The following is a 21976-nucleotide window of genomic DNA, read 5'->3' as shown; positions in this document are numbered from 1 at the left end:
AAGTGTCAATATACGTGTGTTAACTAGGAAGTGTTAACTTAAGAATGTTAACTAGGAAGTGTCAATGGAAGTGTTATAAGTGTTAATTAGGAAGTGTTAACCTAAGAGTGTTAACTAGGGAGTGTTAACATAAGTGTGTTAACTAGGAAGTGTTAACATAAGAGTGTTAACAAAAGGGTGTTAATCTAAGCAGGAAGTGTTAACCTAAGAGAGTTAACTTAGGAACAAGTACGGTTAACTATTAACGGGGGCTCAGAACACCAGAATCAAGATTCTCACACTGTCCTACGATTATTTTTCTCTCGTAAATGATGAAAAAACACATCCAGTTAAATTTAAGTCATAGGGAGAAATCGACTCCATTTTGGATGTGTTGTTTATATTTAAGCAAAATTACATATATAATCATCTACGGTGCAGTCTCAGTGAAATTTGGTCACCATTATTTCCAATTATTTAAAAGCATCATACGAGGATTTCAGATTAGGGGAAATATCTAATTATAGTCCTGGTTTATTTACGACGTCATATTGAATCCTTAGTTCTTTAATTATCGTAAGAATATTCAAGAATCCAGACTTAAAATATTTAACCGGTCTTGTTCCTTAATGCCATCACTACTTAACTAGGTGATTGACGACTAATATTTAAGCATCGTACAACACCAATAGCTTCATCCTTCATTTCATTTGTGTTTACATTAATACAACAATAACAACAAAAACAACAACAACTCGCTGTACAGTCTTGTATCACGGTACAAGACATTGGTTGTATTAATACATCTAGCGGTATACAGTGTATATATAATAAATTTATCGACATTATACAAGAAATGTTATATCTTTCTATTTTACAATATATCAGTACACTGATAAAGTGCACTAAGTTAAGTAATTATGTAAGTGAACAAGTAAAGTTGTAAGTGTTATGTGTTGAACCTTCAGTGTTATGTGTAGAAAATTAAGTGTTATGTGTTGAATTGTAAGTGTTATGTGTTGAATTGTAAGTGCTATGTGTTGAATCTTAAGTGTTACGTGTTATTTATCATTTATCATGTGTTAATTTTTACTTGTGATGGTAAATTCGAAAACTTGATATATAACTTACTTTAGACCAAACCAAATAAATTTCAAAGTTAACACGTCAATACTTATTACTTAGAAACAACATATAAACCGTTAAATCTGAACTTCGTAAAAAAGGTCATTTAATTTTCTAAATTAATTTAACCAAAACTATTTCCTCCAAATAAATCAATTAATTAATATAAACCTATATATACTGTATATATATATATATATATATATATATATATATATATATATATATATATATATATATATATATATATATATATATATATATATATATATATATATATATATATAAAATAGAATAAGTTCTGTTTTTATTTACATACAAACTATAGGTATAAACTTCATATTTTCTTATTCATATATTCGCTGTAAAACAAAACCAATTTCCTTAACAATACTAAATAGCAAAATGATTTATATTTATATCTCTAAGAAGAAGCTATGTACAGGTGTAGGACAGACACACAGGTGACGTTAATTACCACAATACATTCTTGTTTTGGCACAGTAATTGTCCGAATTATATAAAAGAAACACACTATGTTAATATCAATTGTAATATATACAGTACACACACATATGTATATTTCTATATGAACAAGTCTTGTCTTGGGAGTGTTAATATCGGCCTCTTGGGAGCGTTAAAATCGGCCTTTGTTAGAAGCTTTGCTGAAATTGGCTTCGCGGGAGTGTTAAAATCGGCCTTTGGGGAAGCTGTGCTAGAATCGGCAACAAAGTTTGAAAAATAACCGGACTTCCATCTTGTCCGATTACATTAATTTGTTACTTTAATCAGATTTCTGCTCTTTTTATATCTTCTTTTCTTCGTTTATTCACATTACGTCGTCATCATCATCATCCACTTGTTACCTGTGCTACCTGTGCTACCTGTTTTAACTCTAGTAACTAGACACAGGTCACGACAGGTCAAAAGCTACAACAGGTCACAGCAGATCACATCAAATCACGAGTTGTCACAAAAGATTAAACAGAGTTACGGCAGGTCACGACAGGTTCACGGCAGGTCACCGTAGATCACATCAGCTCATGACAGCTCACAACAGATCACGGCAGGTCACAACAGGTCACGGCAGGTCACAACAGGTCACGGCAGGTCACGGCCACAACTACCAATCTAAAAAACAACACAAAAAATAGAGCTAAGAATTGGTACGAACAAATTGACCTTAAATAATAGCATTAGTGAAACCAGTTAACAAGTTCTAAATTAATGGTAAAGAGAGGGATCATTGCTATAATATTGGGACATTATCGTCGTGGTGGTTGAGGTTAGGTTAGGTTAGGTTAGGTTAGGTTAGGTTAGGTTAGGTTAGGTTAGGTTAGGTTAGGTTAGGTTAGGTTAGGTTAGTTTGTTTAAATTACAAGAAGGTAAGGACAAGAAAAAAAACAGCAACAACAAACAAGAAAAAGAGAGAAAAAATAAAAAAAATCACCCCTCATACCATCCTTACTACCCCACCATCACCCCACCACCATCACCCCACCACCATCACCCCACCACCATCCTACCCTCAATATCGCCCAATCTCCCCACCATCAACCCAATCTCCCCACCATCACCCCACCCCCACCAACCCCCACCCCCCATCATCACCCCACTCTCCTTCACCATCACTCAAACCGCCCGCCATCACCCCACCATTACTCTCCCCACCATCACCCCCTCCTCTTCACCAACTCTCCCCAATCACTCCCCACAATCACCCCTCCACCACCATCACCCACTCCTCCACCATAACCCCAAATCACCCACCACCATCCCAATCCCCAATATCATCCCTCTCTTCCCCATCAACCCAATTTCCCCACTCCACCATCACCCCCGCCATTTCCCTACTATCTAACTTCTACCCACGCCTCCACCATCACCCCTCCCCACCACCCCACTCCCCACCATCCCCTCCCTTCACCATCACCCCACTCCCCTTCACCATCACCTCCCCTACTACCATCACCCCAATCCTCAACTGCCATCACCCTACTCCCCACCATCACCCCCACCCCACCATCTCCACACCCACCACCATCACCCCTCCCCCACCCACCCACCCCACCCCAACCCACCCGACCATCATCCCACCCCCATCCACTCAACTCCCCACCATCCCCCATTTCCCCACCTTCTCCACTCTCCTCAAAATCACCCCAACACCCCACCATCACTTCCTCACCATCACCCCTCACCATCCCCCATCCATTCACCCATTCCCCACCATCACCCCACTCCCCACCATCACCCCTCCCCCACCATCACCCCTCCCCCACCATCACCCCTCCCCCACCATCACCCCCCCCCCACCATCACCCCTCTTCCTCACCATCACCCCACCACCCACAATCACCCCACCCCTCTACCATCATCCCACCCCTCTACCATCACCCCACCATCACCCCACCCCACCATCACCCCACTACCCATCACCCCACCATCCCAAGATCACCCGCCCCAACGATCATCCCACTCTCCCCACCATCCCCCCATCCCAAATTCACCCCATTCACCTACCATCACTCCATTCACCCATCCATCACCCCACTCTCCCAGCCATCACTCCACTCTCCCCACTATCACCCCACTTCCCCCATCTACATCCCCACCAACACCCACCAACGATGACCCAATTCCCCCACCATCACCCAACTATCCCCATAATCACTAGGGTGTGACCGTTGCCCTCCAAAACTCAAAAAATGGTCCTACAGTGCTGTTCAAAGTTTTAGTGTTGTGTATTTATCTAGGAAACACCCCTGTAAATTTTATTGGAGATCGGTGCATGTTTGAGCTAGCACCGTCGGCTTTACAAAATAACAAGGAATATTATTATCTAATGAACAAATTTAGTGGAATTTCTTTTATTAGACTTGTAAGATATACTAACACCAAGCAAATGATCGATCATATCAATCTTAATACCCCTAAAACAGTATTATAGATTAGTACGAAATACAATATTCCCAATAATTCCATTTCTAGGTTCAAGACCCATTTCTCTCAACTGGCGTGCAATGAAAAAGAGAAATACTACTACCCCGCAATGCCTGGAGTGTTTGAGGAGCGCCAGCAGGAGATGGCTGACTTCTTCCGTGAATCTCTAGCCCAACCATTTACACGTGGCGACTACAAGGAGCTGGTAGAGCTTTGACTGCTGCTTGTAACTAAAGGATCCGAGCCAGTGAACTTCACGATGGTCTACCCCGGCGCACTTCACAAAGCAAGGTGGATGGCTAAACTGCTCTATACCCTCAAGATTGTTCTTTTGTCAGGCCAGATCAAAGAGCAATTTCCCAAAGCCGAGGTTGTGACTAAAAATCAAATCAGCAAGTTAGAACGGTTTGCTGTGTTCACGGTCGCTGTTTATGTCCCATGGTGGATTGTGTTACGCCGTCTCTTAATTTACTTTAATATCCAGGTTCTAGGCGTAACCAAACAAAAGAAAAGTGAAGTAAATTAAAAGGGAATAAAAATAGATAAGTAAACCTTTAAGAATTTAATTAAATTAAATATTAACACAATAAAGAGCCTCGTAGGCTGTCACAACAAATTGATACTAAACATCGAAACATCAAGAACTGCTTAAATATTTAGAATAAAAATAAAGCACTGGATTATGTTAACACTACATAAACATATAAAATAACTAACACCGAAATTAACTAACGTGAAACAACACTGAATTACTTAAATGTAACTAAGCAAACACTGATGGACACATAAGAGACATAAATACTGTAGGTACTCACATAGATATACCACATTGGTGGCGACAGGAACAACACAGTAATAAAATAAAGTAAGTAACAGGTGACGGGTGTCACTCAAAAGAACGTGAACTGAATGACAAGAGGGACTGGACTGAACTCCGTCTACAGGTGGACTACTATATATAGGGTCGGCTCTGGCGCCAATGCGACCCGCCGGTGAAACATGGGTCGTTTAACGATGCACATGGTCGTTAGAGAAACAAAGAATGCTTGTTACAATACTAAATGAAGAAATAAGATGGGCTTGAACAAATAATAACAGTTAAAACCTTAACAGCACAGGGTAAGGTGACTAGATTATATAATAGTAAATATAACACATCATTACAGGAATAATATGGAACAACATGGAAGCATGTTATATAAAAACAAATAGAAAAATACAACACGGTCGTAACAATTGTTTGCCCCGTTCCAGCAAGTGCGCCACTGAATGACTTGAATTTGGTCGAAACCTTGGCTGAATTTGCCCCATATGACGCCTCAATAGTTGACAAAGCACGTGTGGCACTCGGTAGACACACTTGGTACCTAACTGAGGAGTTGGCCCCACTGGCTTTGTTCTCTTCCCAAGTACAAGAAAGGACAAAAGAGGAGATGAGGAAGGCCCTTCTTTGCCATGAAGGCATTGAACTTACTAAGAGAGTGGGGTTCAATCATGGAAAGCCATATCTTCCCCCTGTCCCAGAAAGTGGCACTGCCCTGGTGGACCTAATTGGGCCTGACTCAAGCCGGTTCTTCACCATTTTAGGCATGCCCTATCAGTTTCTCCACAGTCCACCCAGTAAATGGGCGGATCATGACGACTACCTGAACATGAAACGGGTGGTGGACAAGCTTCAGGTCGTCAATGAGGCTGCAAAGCGTGGTGTAAGACTTTGCCATGACTTTCTTAATGTTGCCAGGGATGAGGAGCGCTTTCAAGAAGTCCTTCAAGTAGTTGAAAATGACAGACTCCGCGTTCCAAATCAGCGCAAACGATCATCTGCTTCTGATCAGAAATCTTGGTTTCTTGCTCTAGAGAAATAATACCTCGTGAATATATGATAAAACCCCTTAATGTACCATGAGAGAATAAGAATGATTAACTTTTTTGTGTTAGTGATAACAGCTTTTAATTATGACAGGCAAATGATTTGTGTTAATATCCCTTCTGATGGTTGTGTAATCTCATATATAGGCGCGTATGCCGTATAAACAAAATCGCTATTTTTCAAATTGCTGGTGCTCACTCAAATATGCATAAATCTTCAAAAAATTGCACGTGGGTATTTATTATGTCAATATGCAACACCAAAATTTTGAACAGCATTGGAGGACAAAGTTGGGGCAACTGTCACACCCTAATAATCACCCCACTCTTCCCACCATCCACCAACTCTCCCCACCATCACCCCACTCCCCCACCATCACCCCACTCTCCCCACCATCACCTCACTCCCCCTTCATCACCCCACTCTTACCACCATCACCCCACTCCCCCACTATCACCCCACAATCACCCCACTCTTTTCCATCATCCCACTCTCCCCACCATCACCCAACCATCACCTACCAATGACCACCCCACCCTCCCCACCATTACCTCACTCCCCTTCACCATCACCCTACTCTTCCCACCATCACTCCACCCCCACATTCACCCCACCATCACCCCACCCCTCTACCATCACCCCACTCCTCTACCATCACCCCACCCCAACCATCATTCCACACCATCACCCAACTCTCCCCACCATCACCCTCCTTCCCCACCCTCCCCCACTCCCCCCACCATCACCCCACTCTCCCCCACCGTTACCCCACCCGCCCATCATCACCTCCACTTTCCCCACCATCACCCCACCATCACCCAACCACAACCATCACTCCACCCCATCACCCCACTCTCCCACCACCACCCCCCACCCCATCACCCCTCTCACCGTTACCCCACCCTATCACCCCACTCTTACCACATCACCCACTCTCCCACCATCACCCCACCCCCATCACCCCACTCTCCCATCATCACTCACCCAAACCATTACCCAACTCCCACCCACCCTCCTCCCCAATCCCAGGCTATTATCCAACTCCCCCACCATCACCCTTCTCCCCACCATCACCCCTCCCCACCTTCACACACTCCTCCCCCACTGTCAATCTACCTCCACTATCACCCCCACCATCACCTCACTCTCCCCACCATCACCTCCCACTCTTCCCTCCATCACCCCACTCTTCCCTACCATCACATCCCCACCATCACCCCTCCCCACCATCACCCCCACTCTCTCCCCATCATCCTCCACTCTTCCCAACAAAATCCCACCCTCCTCACTGCCCACCATCACCCCACCGCAACAATCACCCCACTCTCTCCATCATCACCTGACTCTCCCCACCAACACCTCACCCCCATCACCCCATTCCCCATCCATCATCCCAATCCAGCATCACCCCACTCCCCCACCATCACCTCCGCTCTCCTCTACTGTCATCCCACTCTTCCCGCCATCACACCAACCCCACCATCACCCCCACCATCACCCCCACCATCACTGCCCCTAACCATCATCCTGCCCCAACCATCACCTCCACGCCCCACTTTCACCCTGCCCCACCATCACTCCATTCTCCCCAACATCACCTCCTCCCCACACCATCACCCTACTCTCCCTACTATTCACCCTATTCCCCCACCATCACCCTACTTACCCATCATCACCCCACTTACCCATCATCACCCCACTTCCCTACCATCATCCCACCATCACTCTCGCCATCACCCTCCCACGATCCCCCATCCATCATCCCAATCAAGCATCACCCCACACCCCCACCTTCACCTCACTCTCCTCACCATCACCCTACTCTCCCCACCATCACCCCATTCCCACCATCGCACCACTGTCCCCACCATCACCCCACTTCCCTGACCATCACACCACCTCCCCCCACCCCACCCCCCACCATCACCCCACAATCACCCCACTCTCCCCACCTCCCCAATCACCCCATTCCCCCATCACCCCACTTTCCCCACCATCACCCCACCCACTATCACCCCACTCTTCCCACCATCACCCTACCTCCCCACCGTCACCATTCCCCCACCATCGCACCACTCTCCCACCACCACCCCCACTTCCTGACCATCACACCAATCTCCCCACCATCACCCAACCCCCACCATCACCTCCACCATCACCCCTCCTCCTAACCACCATCCTGCCTCAACCATCACCTTACTCACCCACCATCGCCTCACCCTCCACCAACCCCCCCCCCAACCATCACCCAACTCCGCCACTACCATTCCACTCCCCACCATCACACCACTCTCCCCATCATCACCACACCCCCACCATCACCCCACCCCCAGCATCGTCTCCCAACCCTACCATAACCCCAGTCACCACCACCACCTCACCATCACCCCTCCCACGATCACCCCACTCCCCCAATCACCATCCTACGATCACCCCCCACCCAGCCCCACCCCCACCACCTCACCCTCCCCACCATCACCCCACCCCACCATCACCCTAATCCCTACCATCACCCCACCCCCACCATCACCCACTCTCCCTGCCATCACCTCAGTCTCCCCACCATCACCCCGCCTCCCCACCATCACCTCAGTCTCCCCCACCATCACCCCACCTCCTCCACCATACCCCCTCTCCTGCCATCACCCCAGTCCCCACCATCACCCCCACTCTCCCCACCATACCCCACTCTCCCTGCCATCACCCCAGTCTCCCCACCATCACCCCACTCTCCTGCCATAACCCCAGTCTCCCCACCATCACCCAGTCTCCCACCATCACCCCATCTCCCCACCATCCCCAATCACACGCTTCCATTATTACCCCACACGCCCACCCTCACCCCACTCCCCACTATCACCCCACTCTTCCCACCACCTCCTCACTCTCTCCACCATTACCCCATTCCCCCCCACCATCACCCTAACTCCCCCACCATCACCCCAATCTCCTCCCTCACCCCACCTTCATCACCCTACCTCCATCACACCACCCCATCACCACACTCTCCCACCATCACCCACTCTCCCACCATCACCCCCCCCACCATCACCCCACTCTCCCACCCAACACCCCAATCTCCCTCCATTACCCCCACCATCACCCCACACTCTCACCATCTCCACCTCCATCACCCCACCCCTATCACCACACACTCCCCATCATCAACCCAGTCTCCCCACCACCACCCCCACTCTCCCCACCATCATTCCAGTCCCCCCACCATCACCCCACTCCCGTACCACCAAACAACTTGCAGGTCTATTCAAACAAGCATCCAATAACATAATTATAATTTTATCTTCCTTTTTTATCTTACGGTGTCTGGGGAAAATCGTTCAGTCCTGGAGTTGTGTTAGTAATCAATTTTATCTTTGTCAAGATGACCAACTTTACGAAAACGCTTGAAGATTATTTTTTTTCTCAGAGTTTAGGTAATACGTCTTGGCCTGATGGGTAAAGGAGGTACTAGATTTTTTTCAATAGCTTGTTGATTAGCGGTTTATGAGAAGTTCTACATAGTGTGTGTGTGTGTGTGTGTGTGTGTGTGAGCGAGCAGAGTGGCTCCTCAAAAGGGCTGCTCAATCGCACAGACATGACCGGATTGCACTGCTGCCTAGATCCCAGTGAATAAACGACCATCTTATCTGTGCCGCCCATGTGCAGAGTTGCGACTAGAGACTCCCAGAAATCATCTCTGCTTCTCCCCGTCGCCACTCATCCGTCGCCATAGGACTTTTTAGGGTATAAGGGTTTGATGATCATGAGGAGTATGATGAGCTAGATGATGGCTGCGCGCGAGTTGATTTATGTGGTGAGACAGGAGAGCAGACTGCAACCAAACATCTTGGCTCTCCCTTTTCCTGATCCAGTAGTACAAGTGTTGCAAATACTGCAGAGAGGGAGAGTTGCAATGGACTGCCGATAATCCCAGTTTATTGGGTTTCCCCTTAGTAGCCTGTCCCTTATGCATTGCCTTTGTCCGCCGGTGTAGTCGTTGGGTTCCCATGTTGGTCACCTCTTCCTCCTATACTGCCGTTGGGGTCTTGTTGGAGCTCTGTAAGCATGTCTGCCTAATGCAGGGCTCCACTGCAGATTTTTCGCTCGGGGTTTGCTCCGTACCCTTATATTTACCAAGGTTAATCCGCAAGACAGCGGGGCAATGGTTGGTAGGCGCCAGACCGTGTCCACATGCCAGTGGGCCTATGCATCGTCCTTCTGGGGCCCACTGCTACTCCGAGATCCCCTCCCTGTGTAGCCTTGGCCCACGAGGCACCCAGTTTCCGTGTGTTGCCACGAGGAGGCACAGCAGGAGTCTTGATGGTGAAGAGGCTGTGTACTGGCAGGGGGATACTTATGCAAGCTGCTTCCCTGTTCGCCACAATGGCTAACCAGCGGCGGTAGCTGAAAGGGAGAAAAAACAAGCAGTGCTTGCACCTTAACACTAACATAATTCTGCCACACTAGAAGCATTACACCACCCTGTGCGACACACCAGACACACACACACACACACACACACACACACACACACACACACACAGATCGAAAGAATACACCAGAACTGGTTTGATGAAAATGACCCAGAAATCAATGTACTCATCGATGATAAACGTTCTGCTTTGACTGACTGGCAGAGAAACCCTAAGTCTCGGACCAAAGCTGACACCTTCCGCAAGAAGAAAGCAGCAGCTCAGTGTGACCTTCGCAAACTAAAGAACCACTGGTTTAAAAATAAAGCAAGTGAAACATAAAATTTGCAGATCAACACAAGATGCGCAAATATTTCAATTTCACTAAAACATTTTATGGGCCAATCACTCATGGCACAGCCCCCCCCCTCCGCTCCTCTGAAGGTAACTCCTTAATTAAAGATGATGAAGGCAACCGTCAGCGCTGGAAAGAGCACTACCATTCGCTGCTCAACCGAAATACCGATGTGGATGTCCTGACTACCCAGCAGGTCCCTCAGAATCCAAAGCTGACCCATCTCAGCTATCCTCCATCCCTGGACGAGGTAGCCACTGCCATCAAACAGTTGAAAAATAACAAAGCCTCAGAGCCTGATGGAATCCCAGCCGGGGTGTATAAAGCAGGAGGACCTCTGCTTACTAGCCGTCATCACTCTCTCCTAGAGAATATATGGGATAAGGAGAACATCACCCAAACTCTTAAAGACGCCTCCATCGTCAATATTTATAAGAGTAAGGGAGACCGGTCTGACTGTGGCAACTACCGCGGGATCTCGCTGCTGTCCGTAGCTGGCAAGATTATCGCCCGAGTGTCATGGTCACGTTGACTGCTGATCTATTTTACTAATGATTTTTATTAAACTCCACGACCGCAAGACATGAGTGAGTTAGCGACCCCTGAGAAGACGTGTTTTTCCTCATAGACGCTATACTTGTGTTTCCCTCCCAGAGTCCCGCCTTTGTGAAGACAGTTATCAATGCTTTGTTATTCCACTTTCTCCTGGGAAGCTCAATCTTGAATTAGGCTGTGTAATGTGTATATCAACTCAAGTAATTCGCCAGACCTTTGTCAACTGGGGGTCATCTTTGAATGAGTAACAGTTAGTTTGTTTGTGATTATTGTCATTGCGTGAGTAGCGATCACTGGCAACTCAGGGGTATTTATACCCGTGCATCGCCAGGGAGGGCGCTCCCTGACGCTGCTCCAATGTTTCTCCAGGTACGTTTATGTGTAGCCATTCAGTTAATTCAGTCAATTGTAGTGAATATCAGTGTTCATCAGTGTTTATGCTTACACTGGGTGTCATTCACCCAGTGTAAGAAGTAATACAACGTAAATACGTCTGTCGTCTAGACAAGAGAGTTGTTTGTGTTGTCATGCTTCCCAGTCCGTCCCCTTGACGCCTCTCCAATGTTTCTCCAGATCCCATTGTGATTCTTGCATCGTTCAACAACGGCCCCGGATGTAGTAGAAACCCAGCAGGGACCATATATGAAACGATGGCACCGATGCGGCCTGATTAATGTGCGCCACTGCCTCGTTGGGCCAGACCCCAGACTCGCCATGTGTCTGGCTACTACCGACCACAACAACGGTCGTGAGCCCCAGTGTTCTACCCTGGGTTACTCCTTGGAAGTATATGTCAACAGAGAGTGTTGTAAGATGTATGTTAGGGATAATTAGTTGGAAATAATTATCCCATGTTGGGTAGTGGACCCCAGGTATCTGCTGATTTAATTATTAACGAGTATGTTGAGTAAAGTAATCTACAATGAGTGCCATGTACTATTGTACTGTACTATGTATTGTGAGTAGGGCCAAGGAACTGGTCCTGCTATGCCATGTAATGTAACACCAGTAATGTTGTGGGCAGTAAGAGTGTAAGATCTGAGTAATTACTGTTGAGTAAAGAAATAAGAAAAGAAGTAAATAAGAAAATAAGTAAAGAAGAAAGTACGGAGTCTGCAATAAGCCCAGGAGTTGAGCCTGGTGGTTATATGATTAATAATATATCTTTTCCCCTTTGATTTCATATTAATAAATTTGTTTTTAGAGTACTTTAGGTGCATTCATTTCTCCCACAGTATTTTACCTTTATTTCCATCCAAGTGACTTGATACCAGAATTACCATACCCATGTGCCTAGACCTTCGACCATGCTACCAAAAGAATGACCATGCTACCAAAATATTGACCATGCTACCAAAAGAATGACCATGCTACCAAAAGAATGACCATGCTACCAAGAGAATGTCCATGCTACCAAAAGAATAGGTGACAGAACTGAGTAAGAGTAAGAACTAAGAGAAGTAAGTAAGATGAGGGTGGTGTAGAGGTGTGGGAAACACGCGCCCTCACACGAGTCCTCCTAAGCAGACTCCTTCCTGAGACAGAAAATTTCCTACCAGAATATCAATGTGGCTTTAGACCACCACGTGGTACTACTGACATGATTTTTGCCAGATACAGGAAAAGTTCAGAGCACAGCGTCGTAACCTGTACATGGTCTCCATCGACCTAACGAAGGCACTTCGACTCGGGCAACAGGGAAGCCCTCTGGTGGACCCTTAGCCGTTTTGGCTGCCCACCAAAATTCATCGCCATCGTGAGGCAACTCCACGATGGCATGAACGGCAGTGTCCTACACAATGGCACCCATCCTGAGTTCTTCTCCTTATAAACAGGGGTAAAACAAGGATGTGTACTGGCACCAACTCTCTTTTCTATTTTCTTGGTTGCCTTCTTTACAAAGTGCCAGTGCCAATTTAGCCGGCGGGGTGTACATCGACTACCGGATGAAGGGAGGTCTTTTCAACATAAGACGACTCCAGGCAGGAACAAAGGTGTCGGCAGCTTACATTACTGAACTCCAGTATACAGACGCCCTCACTCTTGTTGCTCACACTGAAAGCGACCTACAGGAGATCCTGAACACCTACATGTATGTAGATGCGTATGCACACTTCGGCCTTGAGATGATTGTATGTAAGACTCAGATTCTCTTTCAACTTGCCCCTGGTTTAACCATATCTCCACCATCCATCCAGCTCTCTCTTATGTTACCCACCCTCGGTATCTCGGTTTCCACCTGTCCACCACTGTGGACTTCGATGAAGAGATTCAACATCAGATCAGATGTGCAGCTCAAGCCTTTGGCAGACTCCTTACCCGTATCTTCAGTTTTAGGGAGCTGAAATTATCTACAAATTGCATGTATATCGAGCAGTGGGTCTTCCCACCCTGCTATATGGCAGCGAGACATGGGTCACATACAAGAGGCACCTCAAGGCACTAGAAATTTTTCACCAATATAGTCTACGTTCCACCCTCCGAGTGCACTGGGAAGGCAAGGGAACAAATGTCAGAATTCTCGCTGGCACCAAATGTAGGAGCATCGAGGCTACCATTATCCATGAACAGCTACGCTGGACTGGCCATGTCATCCGCATGAATGACAGTAGACTGCCAAAGCAGTTACTTTACAGTCACCTAACGAATATTAAACGTAAGGCTGGTGAGCAACTGAAAAGATATAAGGATAGTCTTAAGACAAACCTGAAAAAGTGCCAAATCGACCCCCTCACCAGGGAGGCGATTACTCCTCACCGTAACGCTTGGAGGAGCACCACACAAGAAGGTGTCAATACTTTCGAGTTGGCCAAACTGCATACCGAGGCAGACAAGCGCCAAAGCCGTAAAGACGGTGCTGCTGCCCCTCGTGCACTAGATGGAGCCATCCACACGTACAACATCTCTAAACGACTCTACCGGTCCCGTATCGGCCTTTATAGTCACCTTAAAACTCACCAACGAAGGTGACTTCCTTAGTAGCTCATATCATTGTATCATAGCTGGATGATCGTCATACTCGATTCTGAGTGACAACAAAGTAGTCATAATAGTGTGTGTGTGTGTGTGTGAGATGGAGATGGATATTGGTATTTACATACAGGAGGGTACGTGTTTGTGTATACGTGTGTATATATGTACAGCCAGCCAGGTAGAACTGTTACAAAATGTTCTGATGTATGGAGACACCTGGAACCTCCTTCGTGTGTTTACTACGGAGGGGCCTTCACATGTCTCCACACACTAGAAACATTTTGTAACATTTTCCACTCGGCTGACTGAAGGTGTGACTGACACAATATTCTCATATGTGTTCGTATGTGTGTCTGTAATTTAATCTCACACAGATAATAATAATGATAATTCTGTCGGTAGAATTATACAACAGGTCGTCTGATGACCCTCAGATCTCACTTGATGGATTAGGACAGGTCAGGGCTGTGTTATGCCTGACCTCACATGATATAACAGGGTCAGTTGATTAGTTAAAAAATTTGAGGTGGGAGTTTATAAGTTAAGTGATAGACTTAATAAGGCTAACTAGAGATCATGAGGGCTATATCTGATAAACCATTTCAGTAGGAGGTTCGAGAAAAAGATTATTTGTGGGGTCGGCAAAAGTGATCGTAGCTCACTCATATGCACAACATGTCAACGTTAATTAGTAGACTCACCTTCCTACAGCGTGGCGTTAGTGACCACCTGGGTGATGTAGGTTTCGTCACCCTGGGTGTCACAGGTGCCGTTCACTTCTACCGCCTCTTTAGCCTTCATGTAAAGCACCTTAGGTCGCTCGTCCTTGCCCTGTGGGGTGGCGGGCAACTTGGAGGGCGTGGGAGTGGTTTTCTCCTGCACCAAGGCCTGACCTCTCCTGCTGCCCTGCAGCTGGGGCTGGGGCTCCCTACACGGCAACACTCTACTGAAGATCTCCAGAAACTCCTTACGGAAGTTGTCGTTGAGCCAACCGTACATGAGTGGGTTGGAACACGCCGACGACATACCCATCATGTGGCAGACGGCGTACACGACGAGCATCGTCTCCATGTCGTCGCCGAAGGGGTTGTGGAAGTCGACGACGAGGTTGTAGAGGTTGAGGGGCAGCCATGACAGGCAGAAGATGAGGGCGATGGTTATGAGCAGCTTGTTGGTCTTCTTCATCCTCCTGTCGTCCCTCTCACCTTTCTTGGACGATCTGACGGTACTGTTTGCCATCCTGAACTTGAGCTTCCGGCAGATCATAGCATAGGCAACGCTGACGGTGACGATAGGCAGGCAATACTGCACAAGAATGACGAAGACGCTGTAGTAGCCTCGACCGTGTTCCGTCGGCCACTCCTCGAAGCAGAAGTTGATGGAGTAGAGGTTTGGAAGATTGATGACGTGGTGTTTGAGAGTTCGCCAGATGAAGTTGGGGAGAGCGAGGATGAAGGAGATGACCCAGATGAGCAGTAACATCAACACCGCCCCCACAGTCTTCAGTGAATTTTTCGTCGGGTACACGATCACCTGCAAAGAAGTACATGAGTGTTTTGGGTAAGAGAGAGAAATACACATGAAAGTATTTGTTGAAACAGAGAGAGGGAGAGAGAGAGAGAGAGAGAGAGAGAGAGAGAGAGAGAACGAAAAAGAGAAGAGAGACAGAACTACATGAAGGTATATCTGACACAGGGTGAGACAAAGAGAGACAGTAATGATAACTTTATTAAACAAAACTGTGGTATCAGGGGGGGGGAGGGATCTGTCGTCGGTCAGCCACACACAAAAGACTTGACAGTGTTGCCACGTGTGGATTCCCATTAAATACAAATATCATGATTTCACATGATAAATAGAAAATACTATATCCCATACACAATACTGTACGTTGACAACAGAAGTGCAACAAGAATATAAAACAGAGTTAAATATTACACAACCATATAAATTTATAACCAAAATGGTACAAGTGGCATCAACTATTCAACTAGGAATCCGCGTGATATTTTCGTTCATTAATTTGAAAATAACCTTAATAATTAATAATATTTCAATAATTATTACGAAGTAATTGTATCCAGTAATGATATTGGTAAATTCTAATACAATTCTTACAATTACCTTAATCCTATTTAAAATTTATCACAGTGGTTGACAACACACCTATCGGTACCGAGTAAGTCAGGAAAAAAACGCAGAAAACAATAATTAATATCCACCAACATCAAAACTATGTTAAGAAAAATATCCTGTCAGCACGATACTTCTCTATCGAGTCAAAATAATCAGCTGTAAATGATAAATGAAACATACATACAGGTACACACATACATACATACATAGTAGGGTGTGTCAATTTAGGGGGTGAACTGGCTAAATTGAAAATCGAGTAATTTGGTAGCAATTTATTGTAGTCTTTAAGCATGCAAAACAATATTCTGGCATAAATTTTTTTTTATAATAAGTCCTACCTACATCAAATGGATTTTTAAATGTACATATTTGTGAATTTATAACATAACCAGCGTTTGCACACATGTTACTGTTTCAAGTTTCAAATTATTATATTTTATTATCCGTAGTCTATTTGAAAGTAACCAATGCCTTCATACTCTCTTTGCTTTGGTTTCTTGTCATCAGTAGTCTGCTTGCTATTTGTGCTTTGATGTAACCTTCTCGCCTCTCGTGGCTGTAAACATGGCCCGCTGCTTCTGTGACCATTTTCACACATCTCTCCACACTTTGAGTGTGGGAAGGCCACTTCGGCACCTGCATTGGAGTCTCTTTAAGGTTTCTCAATTCTTGGCTAGTTAGACTTGTTGTCAATGGTGGCTCTAAGACTTCCAAACTCAAGTCAACCAATTCTGACAATTTGGTGGCATTGACGTTTATTGGGGGAACTTTTCTTGAATGAAACGAACAGTCTCCCAACTGGTCGTCATCTATTAGCGTTCCTCTAATCTTTAGAATGACTTCTACAGCCTCGGTTCGGAGATTGGTACATTGACTGCAAAGCATTGCTTGCAAAACTGCTTCTGATCGAGCATACCAAGCGGACCTTCTTGCCACAGGTAACACGATGTCCCTCACTACCTTCCTCTGTGTTCTTACTAGCTGCAATTGAAACAAAAGGTGATTGGGCCCATCCACCCACATAGGATTAAGTTTCACACTAAACCACTGGGGAAGATAAACTCCAATAATAAATTCAACAATTAACCTCAAATTCTTCAGCACTTTGCCCTTCAATTCGTGTTTGGAAATCCAAATCCTGCAGAAACGAAGAGCTGTAGTTAACCAACGGCTGTGACTGACAGGTCCAATCTCCAAGAGAGCCAATGACTGAGGCACTTCTCCTGATCTTATTGCTTGGGCAATACGATAAGCATAGGATTGATCTGTGCTGAGATCTTTGATGACTCCTTCAGACAACGCCGGAAGGGGAGGGCCAACTTCGACCTTTGGAAAGGTTGTATTTATTTCTAGTTGTGTTGCTTCATCCAGCATGATGCCAAGGGGACCTGACCACTTGTTGTTGCTCTTTGTAGGACCATCAAGTTCCTGGATGAGATGACGAAGAGGTAGCTCGCCTGTATGTAAATCACATACAATCCAAACAAGTCTTCTTCCTAGTTTTTTCTCTAAATGCGTCATTACACCCCCCTGCCATCCGGTGTTCACTGCAGTTGAATCTCCACCAACAGCCTGCAGTGAACTGCCAAGTCCTCTCTCCTGAACCCAACATAAAATATGATCAGCAATGACCTCTGCATGTTTCTTCCCTTCTACTTCAGTTTCGGGAGCAAAGTGAAACAAAAACCGACCACCAGGCTCAGAACAGACAGAGTAGTGTTCTTCTTTGATGAGACCTGGAAACTTTCTGTTCACTCCCTCTACTTCTAGCAAAACTTTTGTGTCATCTATTCTTCCATCAAACAAAAGACAGGAGAGCCCTCCCTCGCTTAAATCTTTTTCATGCTGATCAGATATTTCCTTCATTATTTTTTCTTGTGCTCTTCTAATTTTATTATGATCTATCACCAAAGATACATCCTCTCGGCTGATGAGGCCTGCATCTATCCAAGCGGCAGTTGCAATTTCTGCAGCCTCACGAAGTCCAGCATGGTGGCGAATACTAGCTAAAGCAATGTTTGAAATATTTCTTGTGTTGTATTTCATTTTCTTTGGTAAAGGTTCAGATGGCTCTTTGGAACTATCATCTGATGTTGCTTCCTGTTCATCAGAAGAACTATCAAAGAAGTGATAAACATCTTGACACAGCTCTTCCTCTCTTTGGATGGCTTCTTCACTCTTCATTTTCTTCTTTTGTTCCCTCTCTCGGATTTGTTCTCTCTTCTTGGCATTAGCAATCTGCTTCTTTGTTTCTGAATAATCTATTGAACCCATTTGCATACTTCCTTGGCCTTCTGCCTTTGTCCTCTGTGCCTTTATAAATTCAAGCTCTAAAACAGGGATCTTCTTTTCACGAGGACAACCACAATCAATGTGGGAATTATTTTCTCTCTTACCTGAGTGAGAACAGTTGGATTCAGAACATAATTGTATGGAGCACTTGCAGGTCAAAATGTCAAACAGAGTATCAAGTGTGTGCAGAAATTCATTTTTCCTGGCCAAGTTTCCTTTACCAAGTGATGTTTCAACTGCTTTGTGCCATAATTTCGTTAGTTTTAGCTCAATAGTTCGACACTGATTAATCACAGGTGGTTTGAATAGTGCATTAGCTTTTGTCCATTGATGCAGAAGAGGGACTATCATGTCATTTATGAGTTCTTTATCTGTATAGTTCCTTCTGTCCTTTGCATTTTTTTCTCGAAGGAGTAACCCTAATCTTAGCATGTCTCTCACTGTTGGAAGTTCTGATACAGGAAGCTCCTTCCCTTTACCAACTAGCAGGCTCAAGTGGGTTGACAACTGACTTCTTGTCTTCAATTTTGACATCTTCACACTATCTGACAAATAGAAAAATATTTCAATGTTTCATAATTCAATTGTTGTTTCAAAAAATATCAATTTGTTTATCAAAAATGCTGTAACAGAAATAACATAATAATTTCTTAGAACATAATGTTTTATACAATGATATAAGTAACTGCGACAATCAATATGCCCTACTTACAATAATTAAAATGTAGAATTCGTCTGGTAGAGTAGGTGCAAGTGCAATGAGAGCAAACCACCGTCTATGATATCTAGAAGGAGAGTGAGCCGGGCGCCTTATCCTCACGCTTGGTACAAGTCAAAACAAGAATTAAACTGTCCCACACGGAGAGCCTGTTCATGTTCATGTTCTGACATGCATATTGTACACAAGCTATAGAACCATAAAATACTCCATAATCCATATGCTTACATGAGATTAGTTAATATCAAGTGAATAATTCTAATCAAGTCTCATTAATTTGTTGAAATACTGATATTTGAAACTTTAAGGTATAATTGATGTAGGTGAGAGTTATTTCAATTCATTTTTGTTTGCTAATCTCAAGTTTAGACATAAAGAGGCACAATATTTTGACTACCAAATTTGATTTTTAACATGTTGACAAAATTGACACACCCTAATACATAGGCTCTGCAAAGCCTGACAAGCACACCATCCATGATTATCTTGTCGGCGGCATAGATTGCTTCATCATAGGTGAGTGAAAGCAAACTCAATCAGCAAACACACACACACACACATAAAGACAAGAATGCTATGTCCCCTTCTCTCTCTCTCTCTCTCTCTCTCTCTCTCTCTCTCTCTCTCTGTCCCCCTCTCTCTCTCTCTCTCTCTCTCTCTCTCTCTCTCTCTCTCTCTCTCTCTCTCTCTGAGTTTAGAGCTTTTAGTTCAGTTTAATTCTTCATTGTTATTAATGCAGCGCTTCAACAACGAAGGTCTTTAAGCGCGTAACACTGTTAGTAATACGCTGGTCCAACAACATTAAACATTATGAAAGACACATGGTTTTGTCTCCATGTTCACGTTTGGCGGATAATCCTCGCGCAGGTCTAATACTGGATTGTCATAGATTGATATGTAAATGTTGCTGGGGTTAGGTTAGGTTAGGTTAGGTTAGGTTACCTTGAATTGTGTTATTTTAGGTTTAGGCAGCTTAGGTTATGTTTGGTTGAATAATATTATACTAGGTTAAATTAGATTAGGTCAAGTTAGGTTAGGCCGGATTAAGTTCGGCTCCGGCGCTAGGGTATAAGAGGATCCCAAAAAACAATATTAGGTACAATACTACGGGAGACACAAAGGCTTAACGCAGCGAACGAGGGAAAATATACAGATGTTTTCCGCGTGTACACAAACCGGAATTAATCCAATAGTCATGTTGCACGAAGCAATTAGGCAGCGTTGTTTAGTTTGGCTGGTGTTTGCAGGTACACAATCTGTTGGTGAAAATGAAATAGTAAAAGTTGAAGGGCTGTACATAAACTATACTTTGTCAGGCGAGTCATGTTTATATTGTATTGTAAATTTATGGACAAAAAATTCCTCGGTATTTTTGTCAATATATGGCATCGACTTGAAGGTTATGTAGGACAGGAGTAAGTAGAGTTTTATTATCTATTTATACAGACTTTTATTTCTTTATTGATTTTGAGTGTTGCTGTTTTTATATTTTTTTTTTGTCAAGATTTTTAATTAACAGTAACGTCCATCAACAATAAAGTAAGTTCACACGTAAACAAATAGTTACCAGATGTTGCTAAAGGTTGAGATTTTTTTTCGGCAAGTGTATCATGCTTTCCCACACGATAAAAAAATTAGGCAAATTTGGCACTTTTATGTGAAGTTGAGTTACGAGAGGTGGGTCTGTCAGATGAAATTATATTTAACTACGCTAGATATAACAAATGGTAGTATATCCAAAGAAGCGAATTATTATGTTAAAATTTAAGAATATAAAAAAATATCATAAGTCAATTTTACCAATTTGTCGTTCGTGTTTTGTTTTGTTTTCATGAAAGAACAAGATGAATTTTAAGTTTAAAAACAAAGACAATATTAAAATAAAACAAATTACTGAACTACACCGAGGGCAGAATGTCAATCCTTATCACATCCGCAAAACAAACGTATAACTAACTCAATTAAACTCTATAAATTTATGAGTTTGCTTAACAGAAAATAAGAAATAAAAGATAAAACAGAAAATAAATGAAGTGAAAATCTTTAATAGTGAGGAAGAAACCACAACATTTTTCTCCCACACGTTTACCACCACCGACCATAAAGTAAGCTAGAACTGTACAGTATAATCTCCGATGATCCTACCAGAGATATTATATTCATATATGAAGCTCAGGGATATGATAAACAAAAGCATAAACCCCAGATTATATGCGAGGAATATAACATAGGTCAAAACGCAGACCTGATGTGAATCAACAGGGAGATATTCCATACCAAAGCTTTTATGTTTTTTTTTTTTAAGTTTAATGAGTAGCCACTACATAAACCATTGCTGTTGGCTGAGACCCTGTATAAGACGTGGCCTCAACACATACTTTTTAGGTGAACTCCAGAAGGTCTTGCAGCAGCTGTGTTAAAATAAAAAAGAACAATAGATAAATAAGCGTAATAATGATACTTAATGAACAAGTAATATTTGTTCACACGAGAATATTGCAGGAGTTTCAGAATTGTTTTATCGTGTTCAATCATCCACATTGTACTGTACCACTATCAGATTTTCATAGTTTCATCTGAATCTGTTAATACTGGTATAGGTTAATACTGCTATATGT

General features: G+C 44.1%; 1 protein-coding gene across 1 annotated transcript; it reads right to left on the bottom strand.

The window, feature by feature from the left end:
• Positions 1-1470: 1470 nt before the first annotated feature.
• Positions 1471-15722, bottom strand: LOC121867243 (neuropeptide F receptor-like). The gene is made up of 2 exons (XM_042367094.1): positions 14914-15722; positions 1471-2235 (listed from the first exon to the last, which is right to left on the bottom strand). The coding sequence occupies exon 1, from the start codon at positions 15692-15694 to the stop codon at positions 14918-14920; it is 777 nt and encodes a 258-aa protein (XP_042223028.1). The 5' UTR covers positions 15695-15722; the 3' UTR covers positions 1471-2235; positions 14914-14917.
• Positions 15723-21976: the final 6254 nt, after the last annotated feature.

Source organism: Homarus americanus, unplaced genomic scaffold (assembly GCF_018991925.1).
Source record: "Homarus americanus isolate GMGI-L3 unplaced genomic scaffold, GMGI_Hamer_2.0 scaffold6317, whole genome shotgun sequence".
In the NCBI taxonomy this organism is placed as follows: domain Eukaryota; kingdom Metazoa; phylum Arthropoda; class Malacostraca; order Decapoda; family Nephropidae; genus Homarus; species Homarus americanus.
Note: the sequence above shows the minus strand (reverse complement) of the source record. Positions and strands in the feature narration are given on the sequence as shown.

Excerpts from the sequence above, each read along its gene's own strand:
- LOC121867243 (XM_042367094.1), bottom strand. The coding sequence starts at position 15,694 with ATGTTACTGCTCATCTGGGTCATCTCCTTCATCCTCGCTCTCCCCAAC.